At 37.4% G+C, this 20,442-nt stretch overlaps 1 protein-coding gene across 2 annotated transcripts in view; it reads right to left on the reverse strand.

The window, feature by feature from the left end:
- The window catches only part of Pik3c2a (phosphatidylinositol-4-phosphate 3-kinase catalytic subunit type 2 alpha), a 97,777-nt gene that overhangs the window by 15,947 nt on the left and 61,388 nt on the right, over window positions 1-20,442 (reverse strand). For both annotated transcript variants that reach the window (XM_048360236.1, XM_048360235.1), the window contains exons 14-22: window positions 15,283-15,397; window positions 13,838-13,983; window positions 10,402-10,590; window positions 9,624-9,717; window positions 9,033-9,127; window positions 8,505-8,685; window positions 6,033-6,137; window positions 4,980-5,072; window positions 2,078-2,207 (exon numbers count right to left, since the gene is read on the reverse strand). In XM_048360236.1, the coding sequence (XP_048216193.1) occupies window positions 2,078-2,207; window positions 4,980-5,072; window positions 6,033-6,137; window positions 8,505-8,685; window positions 9,033-9,127; window positions 9,624-9,717; window positions 10,402-10,590; window positions 13,838-13,983; window positions 15,283-15,397 (1,148 nt within the window). The remainder of the gene's footprint in view (window positions 1-2,077; window positions 2,208-4,979; window positions 5,073-6,032; window positions 6,138-8,504; window positions 8,686-9,032; window positions 9,128-9,623; window positions 9,718-10,401; window positions 10,591-13,837; window positions 13,984-15,282; window positions 15,398-20,442) is intronic.

The raw sequence follows: 20,442 nt of genomic DNA on the forward strand, positions 1-20,442 counted from the left end.
AAAAGGAAACACTGAACTACTTTATGCAAAGGCCTTGAAAAAAGACAAGTTGACCACGGCCTCCAGGAAACTATACAGAAAATACATAGGACTAGGTGGTAGCAGTCTGATTTTATATGGCCCATGCATCAGGTAGTTTATAGTTGACAGTGACATCCTTCTTCAATGAGTACATTCATCTTGATTTATGTCTGTTTAATGACTACATTAAAAAAACAGTGCAATAAACTCTGTAAGAGATACATAATTCTACTATTGATATAAGATGTAGTCCCTATTCTGAAAGAATATATAATCAATATAAAACATTCAATATAAAACATTTAAAAATTGAGATAATATAAAACAAATGTCTAGTGAATATTAAGACAGGCTGAGAATTGAAAAAAAAGTGTGTGGGGCTAGGAATATGGCCCAGTGGCAAGACTGCTCGCCTCACATACATGAAGGCCTGGGTTCGATTCCCCAGCACCACATATATAGAAAATGGCCAGAAGTGGCGCTGTGGCTCAAGTGGCAGAGTGCTAGCCTTGAGCAGAAAGAAGACAGGGACAGTGCTCAGGCCCTGAGTCCAAGGCCCAGGACTGGCAAAAAAAAAAAAAGAAAAAAAAGTGTTATAGGTTGAGAAGCTTGTGAAAAACTTGAGAGGATCTGGTTGCCCTCCCTTCTTTTTCTCCTCCCCGCCACTCTCTTCCCTCCCCACTAGCCCATCTCATCTTAAGTTTAAACTCAGGGTCCCATGTTGGCTAGGCAGGTGCTCTATGACTCCAGTCATACCTCAGACCTTTTCTACCTCATTTGTTGAGATGGACCTATTTTTTTTCCCCAAACTTGCCTCAAACCATGATCTTTCTTATCTCTGCCTACCAAGTAGATGAGATTACAGGCATGTGCTTCTATGGCCAGCCTTGACTGTGATTTCTTTATGTGAAAAAAATAAGAATAGGGCTGGGAATAGGGCCTAGTGGTAGAGGACTTGCCTCATATATATGAAACCCTGGGTTCGATTCCAGAGCACCACACATACAGAGTAAGCCAGAAGTGGTGCTGTGGCTCAAGTGGGAGAGTGCTAGCCTTGAGCAAAAGAAAAAGAAGCCAGGGACAGTGCTCAGGCCCTGAGTCCAAGCCCCAGGACTGGCAAAAAGTAAAAAAAAAAATAAATAAATGAAAAATAAGAATAGTTACCTAACACAAGTGAAACGCTTGGTACAAGGCAAGGCACATAATAAGCATCCATTCATTAGTTTAAAAAAACTTCAAAAAGCAGGGGAATTTGACTGAGTCTCAAGTTATATAGAACTTCAAAAAGAGGAAGTTGAACAAATTGTGGCGACCGAAAAGGTGACCTAATTGAGACAGACTTGTGTTGAGAAATCTTGCTTGACAAAATGACTCTCAGCTTATAATAAGATTTACATAAAAATAATCAGCAAGAATTCTTAAATTGATCTGACTCTGTGTGTGTGTGTGTGTGTGTGTGTGTGTGTGCGCGCGTGTGTGTGTTTGTGAATCAGTCCTAGTGCTTGAACTCAAGACCTGGGTGCTGGCACCTTTGTAGTTACTGCTATAGTAACTGCTATAGTAACTACTGCTGTAGTTAGAGCTATACAGTGAGGTATTGTTTTTATTTGTCTTATTTTTTTAGTTCTTTATTTTTAAAGAATTAATCCTAAGCAAATGAACCAATAAAGTAATACTAGATTAAAACAAGAAACACACCAGGCAGCACTGGCTCACTTCCGTAACCTTAGCTACTCAGAGGGCTGAGATCTGAGGATTGCAGTTTGAAGCCAGCCCAGCCAGGAAATACTCTGAGAGTCTATCTCCAATTAACCACCAGAAAACTGGAAGCCGCACTGTGGCTCAAAGTGGTACAGTACTAGCCTTGATCAAAAAAGCTCAGAGGCAGTGCCCAGGCTCTGAGTTCAAACTCCAGGACTGAAAAAACAAAACAAAATAAAACAAAAACCCATGAAACAACTGAGACTACAATATATCTTCACCATGACCCTTAACTTAAGCACACCCTTCTAGTTCACAGAAAAATAAGGTTCCAAGACAAGAGTAATAGACTCACCTCGATCTCTGCCAGTTGAGAGACATTTGAAAATTACCATTCTCAGATCCAGTCCTTCTTTAAGCCAGATCTTATCCATAATCTTTATCATCTGTAAAGCTAACATATCTTGCCGAAGATCTTCACCAACCTTGAAATCAATAAAATGAAACTTGTACTTTTCTAAAAGACTTAATAGATAAATAAACACTGTAAAGTCTGGGTAGAGGTGTAGAGCAAATGAAAAGATAAACAGAATTGTACTTTTATTCTTCAGTAGCATTCTAGAGAAAATTTCTTAATCACTTCACATTTTAATATCATGAACAGTACATTCTATTTTTATTTATTTTTGAGGCAGTACTGAAATTTGAACTCTTGACCTTGTGTTTCCAAGGCAGGCACTCTGTTACTCCAGCCACACTTCACTATTTTGAACAGAACATGTTAAAAGATGAGTTTTAGAGCACATAAATTGTTTTCAACTTAAAAAGGGAACAATGTGATTGATCTTTGTAATAATTTGGATACTGACTATGTCACAGCCAATATCCTAATTGTGATACTGCACTACAGTTACACAATTTGTTACCATTGGGAGAAATTGAGGAAAGGGCCTAAAGGCACTCTGTATAATTTCCACCCTCCCTCCCTCCCTCCCTCCCTCCCTCCCTCCCTCCCTCCCTCCCTCCCTCCCTCCCTCCCTCCCTCCCTCCCTCCCTCCCTCCCTCCCTCTCTCCCTCTTTCCTTCCTTCCTCCCTCTCTTCTCCATCCCTTTCTTACTACTTCCTTCCCTTTCCTTTCTCTCTTCATCTTTCTTCCTCCTATTCTTTCTTTCCCTCCCTCTCACTCTCCTGATCACTTTTTCTTCTTTTTTGAGACAGGGGTTCCCATGTAGCATGGGATTGCTTAAGAGTTTGAGGCTGCTCTCAAACTCTCAATCTTCCTGCCTCTACTTCCCCAGTGCTATGATTACAGGTTTGTGTCATTAACCTAGATTTCTGAATAATTTCTTATAAGTGTAATCTGTAAATTATTCCCAAATAAAAAGATAAATAAAGCCTACCTAGAATCTCAGCCGCTTTCTATTTTAAATAAGGTTAAAAAATGCTTTAAATGTAGTAAAGAGTGCTTTTTTTTTTTTTTTTTTGCCAGTTCTGGGCCTTGAACTCAGGGCCTAAGCACTGTCCCTGGCTTCTCTTTGCTCAAGGCTAGCACTCTGCCACTTGAGCCACAGCGCCACTTCTGGCCATTTTCTATATATGTGGTGCTGGGGAATCGAACCCAGGGCTTCATGTATATGAGTCAAACACTCTTGCCACTAGGCCATGTTCCCAGCCCCAAGAGTACATTTTTTAGTCTATACAAGAACATCATGAAGAATTGAGGGGTAAGGAGGTGTCTTAACGGGTATTAAAACCACAGACATGAGGCTGAGAATATGGCATAGTGGTAAAGTGCTCGCCTTGTAAAACCACACACAAAATTTCTGTAATTCAAATACTTTATACTGCTTTAGAAAATGGCACTTAAAGCTGAGAACGAGCTGCTCACGCCTATTATCCTAAACTACGCAGGTGGCTGAGATGAGAGGCAGCTCAGGCAAGAGAGTCCATGAAACTCTTATCTCCAATTAGCCACCAAAATGGGAGATGTGGAGTTGTGGCTCAAGTGATACAGAACTAGCCTTGAGAGAAAAGGCTTAGTTAGGGACAATGCCCAGGCCTGAGTACCAGCACACAGGAAGAAAGGGAGGGAGGGAGGGACAAGGGGAGAAATGAACTTACATCCCATAAAAAGAAATAATGAAGCCCCAAACATAACCTGAATATATAGAAACTTACTTTATATTCTTTTGTGGTTATTGTTGGTTGTGGGGCTTGAACTCTGGGCCTGGGCACTGTTCCTGAGCTCTTCAGCTCAAGGCTAGTGCTCTACCATTTGAGCCACAGTGCCACTTCTGATTTTCTGGTGGTTCATTGGAGATAAGAGACTCACAGACTGGCTTTGAACTGCAATCCTCAGATCTCAGCCTCCTGAGTAACTAGGATTACAGGTGTGAGCCACCAATGTCCGGCTGGAACTTTCTTTTTTTTTGGCCAGTCCTGGGGCTTGGACTCAGGGCCTGAGCACTGTCCCTGGCTTCTTTTTGCTCAAGGCTAGCACTCTGCCTCTTGAGCTACAGCGCCACTTCTGGCCATTTTCTGTATATGTGGTGCTGGGGAATCGAACCCAGGGCCTCCTGTATATGAGGCAGGCACTCTTGCCACTAGGCCATATCCCCAGCCCTCGGCCGGAACTTTCTTTACATATATAAATGGTTCAATAGAAGTTATTTTTATGAATGTTCAGTTAATACCTCACTGAATTAACTAAAACACTTCATTCTTTCTTTAAAATATACAAATTATGATCACAACGCACAGAAGTTTGACAAGTACTAGATTACTCTGTGTGACTCCAGTACTGCTGTTCCTCATAGATCATTAGTATGCTTCCAAAACCCAGTGCTGCATCTTATAGTTTTGCAGTTTGCACAGCACGAATCTTGGTGGTGCCATTCACTATCAGTCTGCACAAAAGTATTGCCTTAAGCTGTGATGTGCCCAACCAGTGTGGCCTAATGTAGCAAGCTCTATCCTAGGGTTAGATGTATTCCCAAATCTCTCTGGGAAAGGTCTATGTCAATGACAATTTTCACTTTATTATTCAAACTAAATGTTAAGTAAATGTAGCTGTGATCTAAGAAAAAGTATTTTTAAAATTACTTTAAACTTATATTCCTTTATAGTAATGCTAGCTTGGTACAGTGTTATACATCTACAGTCCCAGCTACTTGGGAGCCTAGGACAGCAACCAAAGCAACACATTGATATCTTGTCTTCAAGAGAGAAGAAAGAAAAAGTAATTTTATTTTGCTCACCTTAAACATCACATTAATTTCTTCTCCCATAGGATCAGCATTCACCATTGTGACTTTTAGAGGTACAGCATTAGAACTGAAGAAAGAACATGACTACAAATACAACATTCAAGCATTAGAAAGATAATACTGGAATAAAAACAGAGGAATTATTTTTGTCTTAGGCATTTCTCCTTTTATGTTATTTGAATGAGGACAAAATAACATGAAGCTAATTTTAGATCATCTAGCAGCTGTGCATAAAAATAAAAATTTAAACATATAATATGAATAAAATCTCTTTCTAAATCCAGAAAGACAAACATTTAAAATCTGAGATAAAAGTTTCCAAGCTTCATAAATGTGTCTCAATTCCTCAAGAGAACAAAATTTAGTGATGAGATCTCTACTTCTCCTACGTATGGTACTATTACAATGAGTTATGCATGAATCAAACATTGATGAAAACATTAATATGCTAGTAGAAAAAAAAAAAGAAGAAATTTATTGATTGAATGAATGGATCCAAGGGCCTTGGGCATGCAAGCCAAGCACTCAACCACAAGCAAACTGTACCCTTCATCCAAAGCTCATATTAAAATAAAACTAACTAAAAAGCTAATTTAAAACGTTATGACCAAACACTCATAGACCCAAATACATTGACAGTTGGAGACTTTAACAGTCCACTGTCACCTCTAGACAGATCAACATGCCAAAGGGATCTCTCCTAAAGGAGGATATAACCATCCTAAATATTTACACCCCAAATACAGGAACACCCAACTTTATCAAACACTACTGACTCTAAAAACACTCATAGATCCAAAACTTTCTGACCAACTTCAGAAAAATAACAACAAAATCTAAGGTACTAAATAACTTTATACCTTTTCATTTTCAGCAATAAGGGCTGAGATATAGACCCTAGTGAAAAAGAATTTGTTTTCTCATAAGTACTTATATACAAACTGTGCAAGTTTTATCTTCATTTGCTATACGAATAGTTGCTCATTTGCCTTCTTCCTATGTGTTATTTTGGAATTTACTAGGAATTTTTAAGTATTTGATCACCTTAATATTTAACTCTTTTGCCACCAGACTTGGTTTTAAAGGGAGCCGGCATTTATTTCTCTGAAAAAACGACTGTACTCGCTCCATACTCCTCTGGAGGACAACCTATGGAAGAGATTGTTATAATCAGTACATAAAGAAGTTGTACTAAAGAAGTTAATTTTCACTATAAAAACAAATGAGCAAAGGGAGGAGGAAAAGCATATGTAGCAAGCTAGTATTTATGAAAATGTTAAAGCTCATTAACAATGAAAGAAAAATTAGTGCATTTTTTCATTTCTCAAGTGAAAATTCAGAAGTTATTATATATAACTAAAAATGTAAATAGCTCTTGACTTGTAAATAACTATTTTGCCTATAGGTCTATCCTATAAAGAAATAGTAGCAAAAAAAAAAAAAGAAGAAGACATAGATGACATAAAAACTTAAAAAAAAAAAAAAAAAAAAGAAATAGTACCAAGGCCAGGTTAGTGGAGTACATTATAGTCCCAGTAACTTGGGAAGCAGAGGTAGGTGGATTACTTGAGACCAGCTGGGTAATATAATGCAATCCTGACTCTAAAAACATTAAAAAAGAAATACAACAAAGAAGCAAAAAAGTTTACTACAAGAATGTTTGGGGAATGAAACATACATAAACAACCTACATGAAAGTAAAACTTGTCTAGCTCACACTTGTAATCCTAGCTTCTTAGATGGATGAGATTTTTTTTTCCCCCAGGCTGGTGATAGGTCTTAAACTCAGGGCCTGGGTGCTATCTCTGACCTTTTTAACTCAACGCAAGTGCTCTACCACTTTGAGCCACAGTGTCACTTCTGGTTTTCTGGTGGTTAGTTGGAAATAAGTGTCTCATGGACTTTCCTGCCTGGGCTGGCTTCGAACCGCAATCTTTAGATCTCAGCCTCCTGAATAGCTAGGACTACAGGCATGAGCCATTGGCACCCAGATGAAGGCTGAGATTTAAGGATCATGGTTCAAAGAGAGCCTGGGCAGAAAAATCCAGGAGATTTATCTTCAATCAACCACCAAAAAGTCAAAAGTGGAGCTACAGCTCAAGTGGTAGAGTGTTAAAACCCCAGTACTGAAACAAAAAGATAAATAGTGAAGAATGAAATAAAAGAAATTGGGAGATTCTTATTTTATCAATTTAGAAAGATTATGGACATTAAAACAATATGTTATAGGGCTACTATTTAAGAAAGTCTGTGAGACTCTTTTTTTTTTTTTTGCCAGTCCTGGGCCTTGGACTCAGGGCCTGAGCACTGTCCCTGGCTTCTTCCCGCTCAAGGCTAGCACTCTGCCACTTGAGCCACAGCGCCGCTTCTGGCCGTTTTCTGTATATGTGGTGCTGGGGAATCGAACCTAGGGCCTCGTGTATCTGAGGCAGGCACTCTTGCCACTAGGCTATATCCCCAGCCCCCTGTGAGACTCTTAATCTCCACTTAATCATCAAAGAGTCAAAAGTGAAGCTGTGGCTTAAGTGACCAAACTAGCCTTGAGGAAAAACGGTCAAGGACAGTGCCCAAGATGTGAGTTATAATCACAGTACTTATACCAAACAGCAACCAAAAATATCCCCAAAACATAAAAGAACAGTATGGTATGAGTTCCTAGCATGAAACAAAGCAAAACAAACCCACCGAACAATAAACAAACAAAAACACCTGTGGAAAGCCGGACAAACAAAAACACCTCTGGAGAGTGGGGGTACTGGTGGCTCAGGACCTGTAATCCTAACTACTTAGGAGGCTGAAATTGGAGGATCACGGTTCAAAGCTAGTCTGGGCAAGAAAGTCCTGTGAGATTCTTATCTCCAATAAACTACTAAGAAAAAGCCACAAGTGGTGCTGTGGCTCAAGTGGAAGAGTGCTAACCTTGAACACAAAGAGGTTCAGGGATAGTACCCAGGCCATGGGTTTGAGCCCCAGAACCAGGGAGGAGGGCCCTCTGCAGTGATAGAGGGAGTGAGTTTGAATGGCACACAATGTAATCTTGTGTGGAAATGTAACATTGAAATCTCATTCTGTATAACTAAAAAAAAAACAAAAACAAACAAACAAACAAACAAACAAAAAAACAAACATAGAAAAAGTTTTCTTTCTGCTTTGCCAGTTGTGGGTATTTTATTTATTTTCATTTTGAAACTAAAAACACAATTTGGGCATATATTTAAAAAGTCACAAATTCAGAAAGACAATTTGGAAAAGCAAATTGAAAATGGCAGAGTTCATATTTTATTCTATAAATTAAAGTAACAATTTTGATCAGAAATAAATTAGCATAATCAAAGAAGTGATCTGAGTGCTAAACATTCTAAAATGTTTTGCTATATATTTAAAGTAGCCCTTGTATTTTATAATACAACAAAGTCAAAACAACAAAGTGTAGTTAAGACTGAATTCAATAGGAAATCAATTCTAATGATCCTTTAAATATCACAAGCATGTATGTTTTCTTTCACGGGTACATACCTGTCTGGCAGATCCACTGGCCTGCCTTACTTTTTCTGCTACTCCTCCTAAAAGCTGTACAAGTTTCATCTGCTTAGACAGTTCTTCCCTAAGTCCTTTTCCGCCTACTGAGAGGAGAGCACCCAACACATGTTCATATCGGGCACCAAACTGCGTGTCATGCAGGGCATCTTTGAGAAGCCTAACACAGAAAAAAATTTATGTCAGCCACTTCTGAAAAATGGATGATGCTTCCTCAAAAAAAAAAAAATTAAGTCCTATTGCTAGTATCCAAGAATTTATTTTAAGCTACACAGCAAGTAAAGACTAATTAAATACAGACCTGTATCATGTCAAATATTTTCCAATAGAAGGTTCTGTTATTTTTTGTTTTATTTTGCAAGATAAAAATTTAGCTTCCTGATAATACATTCAGTAAGACATCTGGTATCTACAGTAAATAGTCTTGAATACACTATTTTAGCTTAATGTGTCATCTCATAAATACTAGCAATGGAAACATGTTACTTAATAAAATTTAAATCTTACCAATATAAACTGTGTGCTATCTGGATATTTCCCAGTGCTCTCGACAGAAGGAAGTGCACTAATGAACTATTCAAGTAAATTTCATATTTCAAAGCCTAAGTGTAGAAGAAAGTAAGAATTGTTAGTGGTCAACACATACTCAATTGTTGGGATGACAGTATCAAAATATTAATCATAAAAGGTTAATTACTTTTACTGAAGAAAATATGGTATTTATTTTAAAAATCCAACTGGGCTGTGTGTAGGTAAATATTAAACTACTTTCATAGCATATGCAAAGAGATGGGTTCAATCCATAGCACCAATAAATAAATACAAACTTAAAAATGTAAACAGATTAATTAATGTAGGCCAGTAAAGAAAATTCAAGGAAAAGCTAAAATCTAGTTTGAGAATTAAAAATTCAGGTAGGGCAAATGACAATGGGGGAGGGGGAATCACACTAAACTTACATGCAATATCCTTTGAAACTGCCATGTCATACACAGGAATTTCAATCAAAATAGAAAGAGGATCCTTTAGCAGCTTCCCTACTTATAAAAACCAGGGTGGAGTCAAAAGAAGAAAGTAGTCTAGTTTTAAAAAACTCACTTGCACAAATTGTGGAAGAAGATCTGTTAGCTCATCGTCACTAATGGCCTCAATCCAAGCCACAGCTAGGGATCTCACTTCCTGATCAGCAAATCTAGAATATCAGAAATTCAAGATTTGACAATGATTTCTTTCTAGTGAAGCTGTATTTCCTGAATATACAATCTCATTTTATTTTTGACAAAGGAAATTCAAATAGCTGTTTATTCAAAAGCAGTATTTGTTCTTTTTTATTTTTTAATTATTATTATTATTTATTTATTTTTTGGTCAGTCCTGGGGCTTGGACTTAGGGCCTGAGCACTGTCCCTGGCTTCTTTTTGCTCAAGGCTAGCACTCTGCCACTTGAGCCACAGCGCCACTTCTGGCCATTTTCTATATATGTGGTGCTGGGGAATTGAACTCAGGGCTTCATGTATATGAGGCAAGCGCTCTTGCCACTAGGCCATATTCCCAGCCCCTATTTGTTCTTTTTTAAAAAGAACTTTAAAGAATAAAGCTTTCCCTGTACAAATACAGGTTTTAAAATTTTGGAATTTAGAAGCTTTAAGTGTATAAAATTAATTTTAGTTCTATAATATTAAAAATTTACACTTTAAACTTTTCTTTCAGTTAGTACTAAATGACATGAAAAACTTTTTGAGTAGTTTTTTATGCAAAAGATCATGCTTGCATAGATGCACCTTTCTAAATTTACATTGCATAGAACTCTTCTTCAATATACTATTTTACTGGAAAAAGTGACAATAAAATGGAGAAAATACATGTATTTGACTTACTTTGAATCAAGAAGCTCCAATGCAGTCAGTGGGCACAATGGTGGCCATTGGTGAAGTAATGAGTAAGTTTTGGCAAGATTAACCCATTTCCAGTTTGGGGCACTTGCTAGTATTTTAGGAAGGCAATTTGGGTGTTTGAGGCAATAATAACGTTTCTCCCACAAAAAGGCTTTATCTTCTTTAGAAAGTCTGCATACGTAATAGAATTAAATTACTTCACTGATATTACAATGACACAGTTATATTCCCAATAATTAAAAACACAAAGAAGAAATTTATTCATTTGGACAGCTACTTCTTGGTGGATTCATTAATACTAATTTGGAATAGAAAAATCCAAGGTACAGCCAAGATCACTAATTTACTCTAATTAAGAAATCGAAACAAATCATTCTACCCTGACAAAAGAGCCTTAGTTATGAAAATAAAGGCTAATTTAGTAAAATAAAAATTTATTGAGCTCTAGTAAGATGTCAGACACTAGAAATCAGAACTGAAATAAGATCTCACAGCAATAGTAAGAAAGTTGGTTCTGGTGGCTCACATCTATAATCCTAACTACTCAAGGGGCTAAGATCTGGGGCAGTTGTGAGACCCCACCTCCAAAATAGCCAGCAAAAAGCTGGGTTAGAAACAGGATTGAGTGGTAGAACATCATCCAAACAAGCAAGCCAAGTGAGAGGCTGTGAGTTCAAACATCCCGTAACCCCTCCACATACACAAAAATAACAAGTGCCACACACCAGTGGCACATGCCTGTTCTGTTATTCTAGCTACTCAGAAGGCTGAAGTCTGAGGACTGAAGTTCAGAGTGGGGGGTGGGGGGTGTAGAGCAGGAACTCCACAAGACTCTTATCTCCAATTTACCACCAATGCTGGAACTGGGGAAAAATGAAGGAAGGGGTGACATTGTTCAAGAAAGAAATGTACTCATTACCTGACTTAAGATATGGCAACCCTCCTGTACAACATCTTACTACAAATAAAATTTTATTTTCTTTTTTAAAGGTGGAAGTGGAGCTGTGATTCAAGTGGCACAGAGCTAGCTAGCCATGAGCACAAAAACTAAGGGATAGTGCTGCCCTGAGTTCAAGCCCCAGAACCGGGGGCGGGGGGGCGGGGAATGATAGGAAGGATTTACTCATTTACGTAAAATTAAATGTCATATAGAAAATAAATGCTACTATGAAATTTTAGAAAATGGTTATATTGTTGAGTTAAGAAAGTTAAAATGGCCGGTGCCAGTGGCTCACGCCTGTAATCCTAGCTACCCACCAGGCTGAGATCTGAGGATTGAGGTTCAAAGCCAGCCTGGGCAGGGAAATCCATGAGACTCTCATCTCTAATTAACCACCAGAAAACCAGAAGTGTCGCTGTAGCTCAAGTGGTAGTCTTGAGCTTAGGAGCTTAAGGACAGTGTCCAGGCCCAGAGTTCAAGCTCTATGATTGGCCCCCACTCCCCACCAAAAAAGGAAGTTAAAATGAGCTTAATTTGGAGCTTCTAATTGCATTAAGCTTAGTGACATGTTCATATAGATAACATATTCACAATTTTATTATCCAACATCCATTTTTCTACATTTCACATATAATGAAATGTATTCACTGCATATAAAGTATTGAAAAATAGGCTGGGAATATGGCCTAGTGGTAAAGTGCTCACCTCCTACACATGAAGCCCTGGATTCGATTCCTCAGCACCACAAATATAGATAAAGCCGGAAGTGGCGCTGTGGCTCAAGTGGTAGAGTGCTAGTAGCCTTGAGCAAAAAGAAGCCAGGGATAGTGCTCAGGCCCTGAGTTCAAGCCCCAGGACTGGCAAAAAACAAAAAAACAAGAAAGTATTGAAAAAATATTCAAATACTGGAAAAGGTGTACATTATAGTTTATTTCCCAATTCTTTCCGGAAGACCTCTTAAGATTGTGAGTATTTTTTCACTATTCATATAGAAGCATCCATATGGGAATTCTTTATTTTTATTTTCTTTATGTTGATGGTATAACTGTACATGCTAATCTACTCTTTTATTTCTTCATTTCATATTGCTTATACATTAACATATATGTCTATAACCATCTTCTTAATAGTTATATTCTTCCATTGGATAATTTCACTATTTCCAGTAGTTTTTAGCAATCCAGATAAATATAACAATGAACATTCCTTTTTTCCATAAGGAAGTATACAAGTGGTTTCTCAAAGATATACAGCTAGAACACTGCTGAGTTACAGAACACAGTGTAACTTTTACAGATTTCATAAATTATTCTCTAAAAGGAGAACAATTCTGCCAACAGAATAATTGTCATGTTTTTGTATCTTCAGCAACCCTTTATAGAATGTAGCACTTTGATTTTTGCCATTCTAATGGCTGTAAGCTGGTATGCTACATTATTTTGTATTTTCTTGATGACTAGGAGGTTGGAAATCTTTTATATGTCTAAAAGGTACTATATGTCTTTTTCAAATAATTGTACATACTTCCTTTCTTTTACTGCTGCAATGTTGATCTTTATCTTACAATTATGACAAGGCTTTTTATAGAAAAAAGAAATTAGTCCACTGCAATCTATTGTAAATATATTTTTCAGTTGTTTACATTTTTATCAAGTAAAAAGGGACTTGCTAGCTGAGGACTGGTGGCTCACGCCTGTAATCCTAGCTACTCAAAGAGGCTAAGATCTGAGGATCATGGTTTAGGCAATAAAGTTCAGAGTCTCTTATCTCCAATTAATCATCAGAAAACTGGAAATAGCGCTGTGGCTCAAAGTGGTAGAGCATTAACTTTGAGTGAAAAAGTTCAGGGACAGAGCCCAGGCTCTAAGTTCAAGCCCACAACCAACAAAAACAACAACAAAAAAAAGTGATTAAACAAGTTTCCTAACTTTGTTTTCATTTCTTTCTTTCTTTTTTTTTTTGGTGGTCCTGGGGCTTGAACTTATTAGGGCCAGGTTGCTGCACATGAGCTTTTTTGCTGAAGGCTAGCACTCTACCACTGGAGCCACAGCTCTACTTCCTGCTTTTTGGTGGTTAATTGGAGATAAGTCTCCTGCCCAAGCTGGCTTCGAATTGCAATCTTCAGATCTCAGCATCCTGAGTAGCTAGGATAATAGGCATGAGATACCAATGCTCAGCTATGATTCCCAACTTCCATGTAACCATACAACCTTTTTTGATGGTGCTGGAGACTGAAACCAGGATTCTGCACATACTAGGCAAATGCTTACTACCACTGAACTACAGCCCCAATTCCCACATAGTTATTTAATACAATTTTAAAATAAACAGCATAAATTACATGCCCCTCTAAGGCATGCAAATCATGTACTAAATCACATGTAAATTATGAACTAATTAACAACATTTAATATAACCCGTGGTTTGAGTTTTACGTTGTAGGAAATTCTCAAGCAAAATAGAATAAACAAACCATACCCAAGTGATGAATCTCTGTGAAGAATATCAAGAAGTTTCTCTTTTATATCATGCTCCAGTGTCTCTAAGTCATGTTGTTGCGTGATATTTCTGTCAACTTGAGGATTTGTATAAATAATATCAAATGTAGGAGAAGGAAAATCAACCTTAAAGTTTTAACAAAAGTTGGTGAGTTTATAATCCACATAACCTGCCAAATTAGCTTCGTTAAGAACTGGAATATTTTAGTAATCAGGATAGATTAACTGAGTACTAAATTAGTGATTATCATCTTTCTGTTGAAAATGTTACCAATATTTGGCAATTCTCAATAGCAGTATATATATATATATATAATGTATGTATACATATGTGCTGTATATATACATATATATAATTTCTTGTTAGTAAGTCTAATGCATATTTTTCTTTCTCAGAAACTGGAAAATGTGGGCTGGGGATATGGCCTAGTGCCTGCCTCATATACATGAGGCCCTGGGTTCGATTCCCCAGCACCACATATACAGAAAATGGCCAGAAGTGGCGCTGTGGCTCAAATGGCAAAGTGCTAGCCTTGAGCAAAAAGAAGCCAGGGACAGTGCTCAGGCCCTGAGTCCAAGCCCCAGGACTGGCCAAAAAAAAAAAGAAACTGGAAAATGTGTGTATGCGCGTGTGTGTGTGTATATATATATATATATATATATATATATACACGCATACATATACATATATAAACTGAATATTTTAGCAATCAGGATAGATTAACTGAGTACTAAATTAGTGATTATTTTCTTTCTGCTGAAAATGTTATCAATATTTGGCAATTCTCAATAGCAGTATATATATAAAACATATGTATACGTGTGTATATATATATACATATATAATTTCTTGTTAGTAAATCTAATGCATATTTTTCTCTTTCTCAGAAACTGGAAAATATATCTGTGTGTGTGTGTGTGTGTGTGTGTGTGTGTATATATATATATATTTTGGTGGTGCCAGTCCTGGGGCTCGGACTCAGGGCCTGAGCACTGTCCCTGGCTTATTTTTGCTCAGGGCTAGCACTCTACCTCTTGAGCCACAGTGCCACTTCTGGCTTTTTCTGTTTATGTGGTGCTAGGGAATCGAACCCAGGGCTTAGAGCATGCTAGGCAAGCACTCTAAGACTAAGCCACATTCCCAGGCCACCCCCACCCTGACTTTTTTTTTTTTTTGGCCAGTCCTGGGCCTTGGACTCAGTGCCTGAGCACCTTCCCTGGCTTCTTCCCACTCAAGGCTAGCACTCTGCCACCTGAGCCACAGCGCCCCTTCTGGCCGTTTTCCATATATGTGGTGCTGGGGAATCGAACCAAGAGCTTCATGTGTAGGAGGCAAATACTCTTGCCACTAGGCCATATTCCCAGCCCCCCACCCTGACTTCTTATGAAGAGATTTAAACCCTTTTACATGTCAAGAACCTTTACCTGTAGCACTATTCTTTCCATGACATATCCTTTTTTGGGGCTCGTTCCGGAAATAGAATTTATATGTGATGATGTCCAAAGGTATAGAAGTTTAGTTCCACATGTTAAAAACCTTCGAGAATATAGAAAGGTTGATTTTCATTTAAAAAAAAATAAAAAACTTCACACATGTGAACTGTTAATGTAAACAGAAAGTATCATCTTTCATATTTCCTTACGAATATATCAGTAGTCACTTTCTATATGTTAGTAACATTTTAAGTAGACACATTGAAGTTTAGTATAGGAACAAAGAAAGGGGAGAAAAAAAAGAATAATTTCTAGGGCAGGACATAAGGGCAAAGCCAAGAAATCACCTGGCCCCAAACCAACTTCTATAAACAAGAAGGTAAACGACAGTCATTCAAGATTCTCTACAAAGGGCTCTCAGGGTGGTGGTATGGATCAAAGAACTGCTTCCTGATGTCCACAATTAGAACAAAAACATACAATAAAACCACAATTTTTTACAAATCACCGATCATTTGAGATGAGAAAATCTGTGGGTTTTTTTTTTTTTTTAGCAAACAATTAACTAGTTAAAGGATGGGCTTTGTGGCTACACCATTTCTGTTACTAAGATTCAATTTGGCTGTTGTAATACAGAGTAGCTATGAATACATAAATGAGTATGTATGCTATATTATATATTTCAAAAAACAGGCAGTGGTGTCAGGTGCTGTGACTCATACCCAGAATCCCAGCTACTTAGGAGGCAAAAATAAGGAAGACAGTAGTTTGAGGCCCACTGGGTTAAAAAATTAGTGAGAACCCCATCTCAATCAATAAAGTTGGGTAAAGGAGCACATGTCTATCTTTCCACCTATGAGCAGGTGTAAGCAGGAAGAATGTAGGTCCAAGACAGCCAGCCCAAGCAAAAATTCAACATCTTACTTTAAAAAAAAGAGGGAGGGGTTGGGCACTTGGCTCAAGTGGTGCCTGCCTAGCAGATACAAGGCCCTGAGCTCAAATTCCAATATGTAGCATCATTTCTTAAATTATACTCAAAACTAAACTGTTTCAAGACAAACTTCATAATACAATTTCACCTATAAATTTGGTTAGAGAATCCTAAACAAAAAACTATTTCCTTTTAAAGTAAATATTATGCCATTGCCACTCCTAAAATAAACGACTACTTGATATCATGAAATACTTTGTCAGTATTCAAATTTCCTGGCTAGTTTTAGAAGCTTTTTAAAAAAAAAATTGGTTGCTTGAAACAATCCAAGCAAAGTCAACACTTGCATCTAGTTGATGCCTTTGAGGGAGAAGAGCAACAGTGGATGTCGGTGTGTTTTAACTGAGAGCCTCATGTGCATTACCTGTGACTGCTTCTGGACTTGTAACAGTGTCTACGTAACTTCCAAAGCCTAAATCATTTCCCTATCTGACATCATCTGCAGAAAAACTTGGGGGGAGGAATGTGTTACTGGGGTCTGAAATCAAGATCTGTAGGCAAGTGCTTTACCTCTTGAGTCATACCTTTAACCCCAGTCTCTTCCCCTTTTTGCCCCTTGTTATTTGTTGAAAATACAGGCTTTCTGTATATAGAATTTACAATAGCCTGAATTTTGCCAATTACATTTCTCTGGTATTTTCTGGTGGGTTTTTTTTTTCTTTTGCAGGGTTGATGATAGAACAGAGAGCCTAATTAATACATGCTAGTCAAGCACTTAAAAAAAATAAATCATGCCTCTAGCCTTCCCAGTGTTGTTTAACAAAACCTCTTGTATTTTCTGTAAAACAGAGTCGTAATTAGTAATACAGCATAAATTGATCTAGAGGCCTGACATGACTCAAGTTTAATTATCAATAAATCTCAATATGCCTACATGGCACTATATATTATTACCCACTGCATCAAGTAAAAAGGCACACATTATTTGGGTTACCTCTGTTGTGATTATCATTTTGGTCAGATAATATCAATTTAAAATCATTCACTAAAAATTCCAGAAGGGCTAAAATAAGAATGCATTATAGATCACTTGTTAGATTAATGCTTCTCAATCAAGAGTATTTCCAATAGACATTTTTGGTTGTTAACTAATTGGCATCTTGAGGATGGAAGCAAGGAAATTTCTAAACATCCTGTAATGCATAAAACACTTTCCTACAACATAGAATTGACTAGTAAAAATGTGGGGAGGCTAAGAATGGATGATCTTGAGTTTGAGGCTAGCCTGGACTATGTAAGGACTGTGTTTGGCTCAACAAAGAAGCAGGCAAGCAAAAAAGGCCATCACTATCAAAAAAGAAGCCTTAGCCCAAACCTTTGGTTTCAGTAAGAGTTAAAAAACTGTATGGAAGTGGAGCTGTGGCTCAAGTGGTAGAGCACTAGCCTTGAGGATAGGGCCCAGGCCCAGAGTTCAAGCCCGATGACCACCACCACCAATAAAAAAAAAAGTAACTAAAAAACTGTGATGTTCTATCCTTTCTGACCTACCAGCTGGAATCCTTCTATAAAATTCACTTTCTCACGACAATTACTTGGTAAACCGGAGATGCAAATGTAGCAGAAGGCAGATTTAATATTTAATTCTGTTTATGTACCAGTTTTCAGAAAAATGAGTTAAGAATTCATTTTTTACTTCAGTCTCTGAGTCATTTAGCTTCCATTATAGTGGATTCTCTAGGCTGTATACAGGTGGCACCTTAAACAGAAATATTTTAAAGAGAACTTGAAGACCAGGATAACTGGTCACCATACCACAATGTCTCAACTAGATCATTAACACTTTGTTTATATGTATGAATGTAAAATCATCTTCCCTTTTAATGTATTTTTCAAGTGTCAAGACATAATTGAAAAAAAAAAAAAAGACCTAACATGACCTGAGGTGACTATTACTTTACAAAATTGAACTTACTACCATCCATTCACTCATTTATTTTATTTTTATTTGTTTGTGCTGGTACTGGGGCTTGAACGGGTCTGGGTGGGGTTCCTAGCTTTTTTGCTCAAGTCTGGCATTTATCACTTGAGCCACAGCTCCACTTCTGGCTTTTTGGTGGTCAACTGGAGATACACAGACTTTCCTGCCTGGGCAAGCTTCAAACCAGGATCCACATATCTCAACCTCTTAATAAGCCTTACAGGCATGATTGTGCCTTGGTTTATTCATTATTTAATGGCAGTGCTGATGTGAAATGTTGAAAAATACAAGTCAACAATCTTTCACTTTATTACTTCCTGAAATGAATGTTATTCTTATATATAGCCAGGCACCGGTGGCTCACACTCGTAAGCCTAGCTACTCAGGAGCCTAAGATCTGAGGATGCCGTTCAAGGCCAACCCAAGCAGGAAAATCCTTGAGACTCTTATGTTCAATAAGAAAAAAAAAAGGAGAAAAAAAATTGCTTAAAGGTGGGTGTAGTGGCTCATGCTTGTAATACCTTTAATTTAAGGAAGGGGAAATCTCAAGTTCTTTTTACCCTGGGCAAAAATGCCAGACCACACTAGAAAAATAACAAAAAGCAAAAAGTGATTCCTGGAGGAGACTTAAATAGCAAACCATCTGCCCAGCAAATTCAAACCCCAATACCATCAAAAAACAAGAAACAGCAACAACAAAATATTTATTACCAAAAATAGAAATGCTATTAAAAGGTAGTTCTCTAATTAAGCAAAAACTCCCAATACTCTCAAAAGGACATTTTCAGAACTATGTCATTTACAAAAATTAATTTTCTCACATAGCTAGTCTCTAACACAAACTTACTAAAAAAGTTGAAAACACAATTCCCTTTCATGGGGTCAATGATACCAGTATATTCTCTTTTAGCAAACTAATGGATTATATTTAGCAAGGCACCATTAAGAGGAATCCTTTCAACTGCTATCTTGTATTTTTAGTTAGTCTTTGATGGTTCAGAATTATAGCACATATCAAATAAAACTTGAAATTTTCAAAAGGTTTCCTTTCCTGCCTCAAGTATGAAGAAAGTATAAGAAAAAGGCAAGAAAATATATACAAGTTAACTCAATTTAAGTGAGAAAAAGAACAAAATTTGTGAAGATATAACTTGAATTAATGATTACTGGAAAACCAAATGTTGTGCTTGCTACTTCAGAAATATTTGGGCTATATTCGTAAATTATTTTGTTCTTAGTATTTACACTATTTAAAAAAAAAAAACAAAACAGGTTTCATTGTGTAGCCCAGAATAGCCTCAATGAACTTGATATCCTTCTACTTCAGCCTCCTGGATTCCTGGGAATCACAGATGCTCATTGTAATGCCCAGACTAAACTGTTTTATCTTATCTTAAATAGATCCATTATTAAATCACTTCCCAAACTGTCCCATGAAACACTATGTTTCAAAACACATATCCTAGAGCAACCAAAATGTGTCATGGTATCCAGCAGATTTGGGAGTATAGGATAATATTCAAGAACTCTCACTCAGGAGTCATATTAACCAGCTCAAATCTCGATCCTATCATGAGGAGTAAGTTAAAGCCCTTAGCCTCCGTATTTTCTTTCTCCTCTGTTATTCTGTGTAAAAAGGATAACAATTATCTCCTCCCTAGAGTTGTTTCAGGTATTAAGTTATATATACAGCACTCAGATAATAATATCTAGTACATGATAAGTGCTAAATGTTTTATTACAGTTCATATAGTGTACTTTCGCCTTTAATCCTAGCTACTCAAGAGGCTGAGATCTGAGGATCATGGATCTAAGCCAATCCAAGCTCAGGAGACTCTAATTTCCAATTCGTTACTAAAAAAAAAAAACAAAAAAAAAACCAAAGTGGAGCTGTGGCTCAAGTGGTAGAGTGCTAGCCTTGAGCAAAAAAGCTCAGAGACAGTGCCTAGGCCCAGAGTTCAAGCCCCAAACTGGCACAAAAGAAACAAACAAACCAGTTTGATATACTTGACTACAAAATTTTAGAGATGCATGATCAATTTTCCCAGTGTTCTCATGTGTTACATTCCCCAAACTTACTCGGTTTGGGGGTTTCTTTTGTTTCTTTCTTTGCTGGTCCTGGGACTTGAACTCAGAGCCTGAGCACTGTCTTTGAACCTCTTTGTCCTTAAGGCTAGCTCTCTACCACATGAGTCACAGCACCACTTCCAGTGTTTTCTGAGTAGTTTATTGGAGATGAAAG

This window comes from Perognathus longimembris, chromosome 13 (genome assembly GCF_023159225.1).
Source record: "Perognathus longimembris pacificus isolate PPM17 chromosome 13, ASM2315922v1, whole genome shotgun sequence".
In the NCBI taxonomy this organism is placed as follows: Eukaryota; Metazoa; Chordata; class Mammalia; order Rodentia; family Heteromyidae; genus Perognathus; species Perognathus longimembris.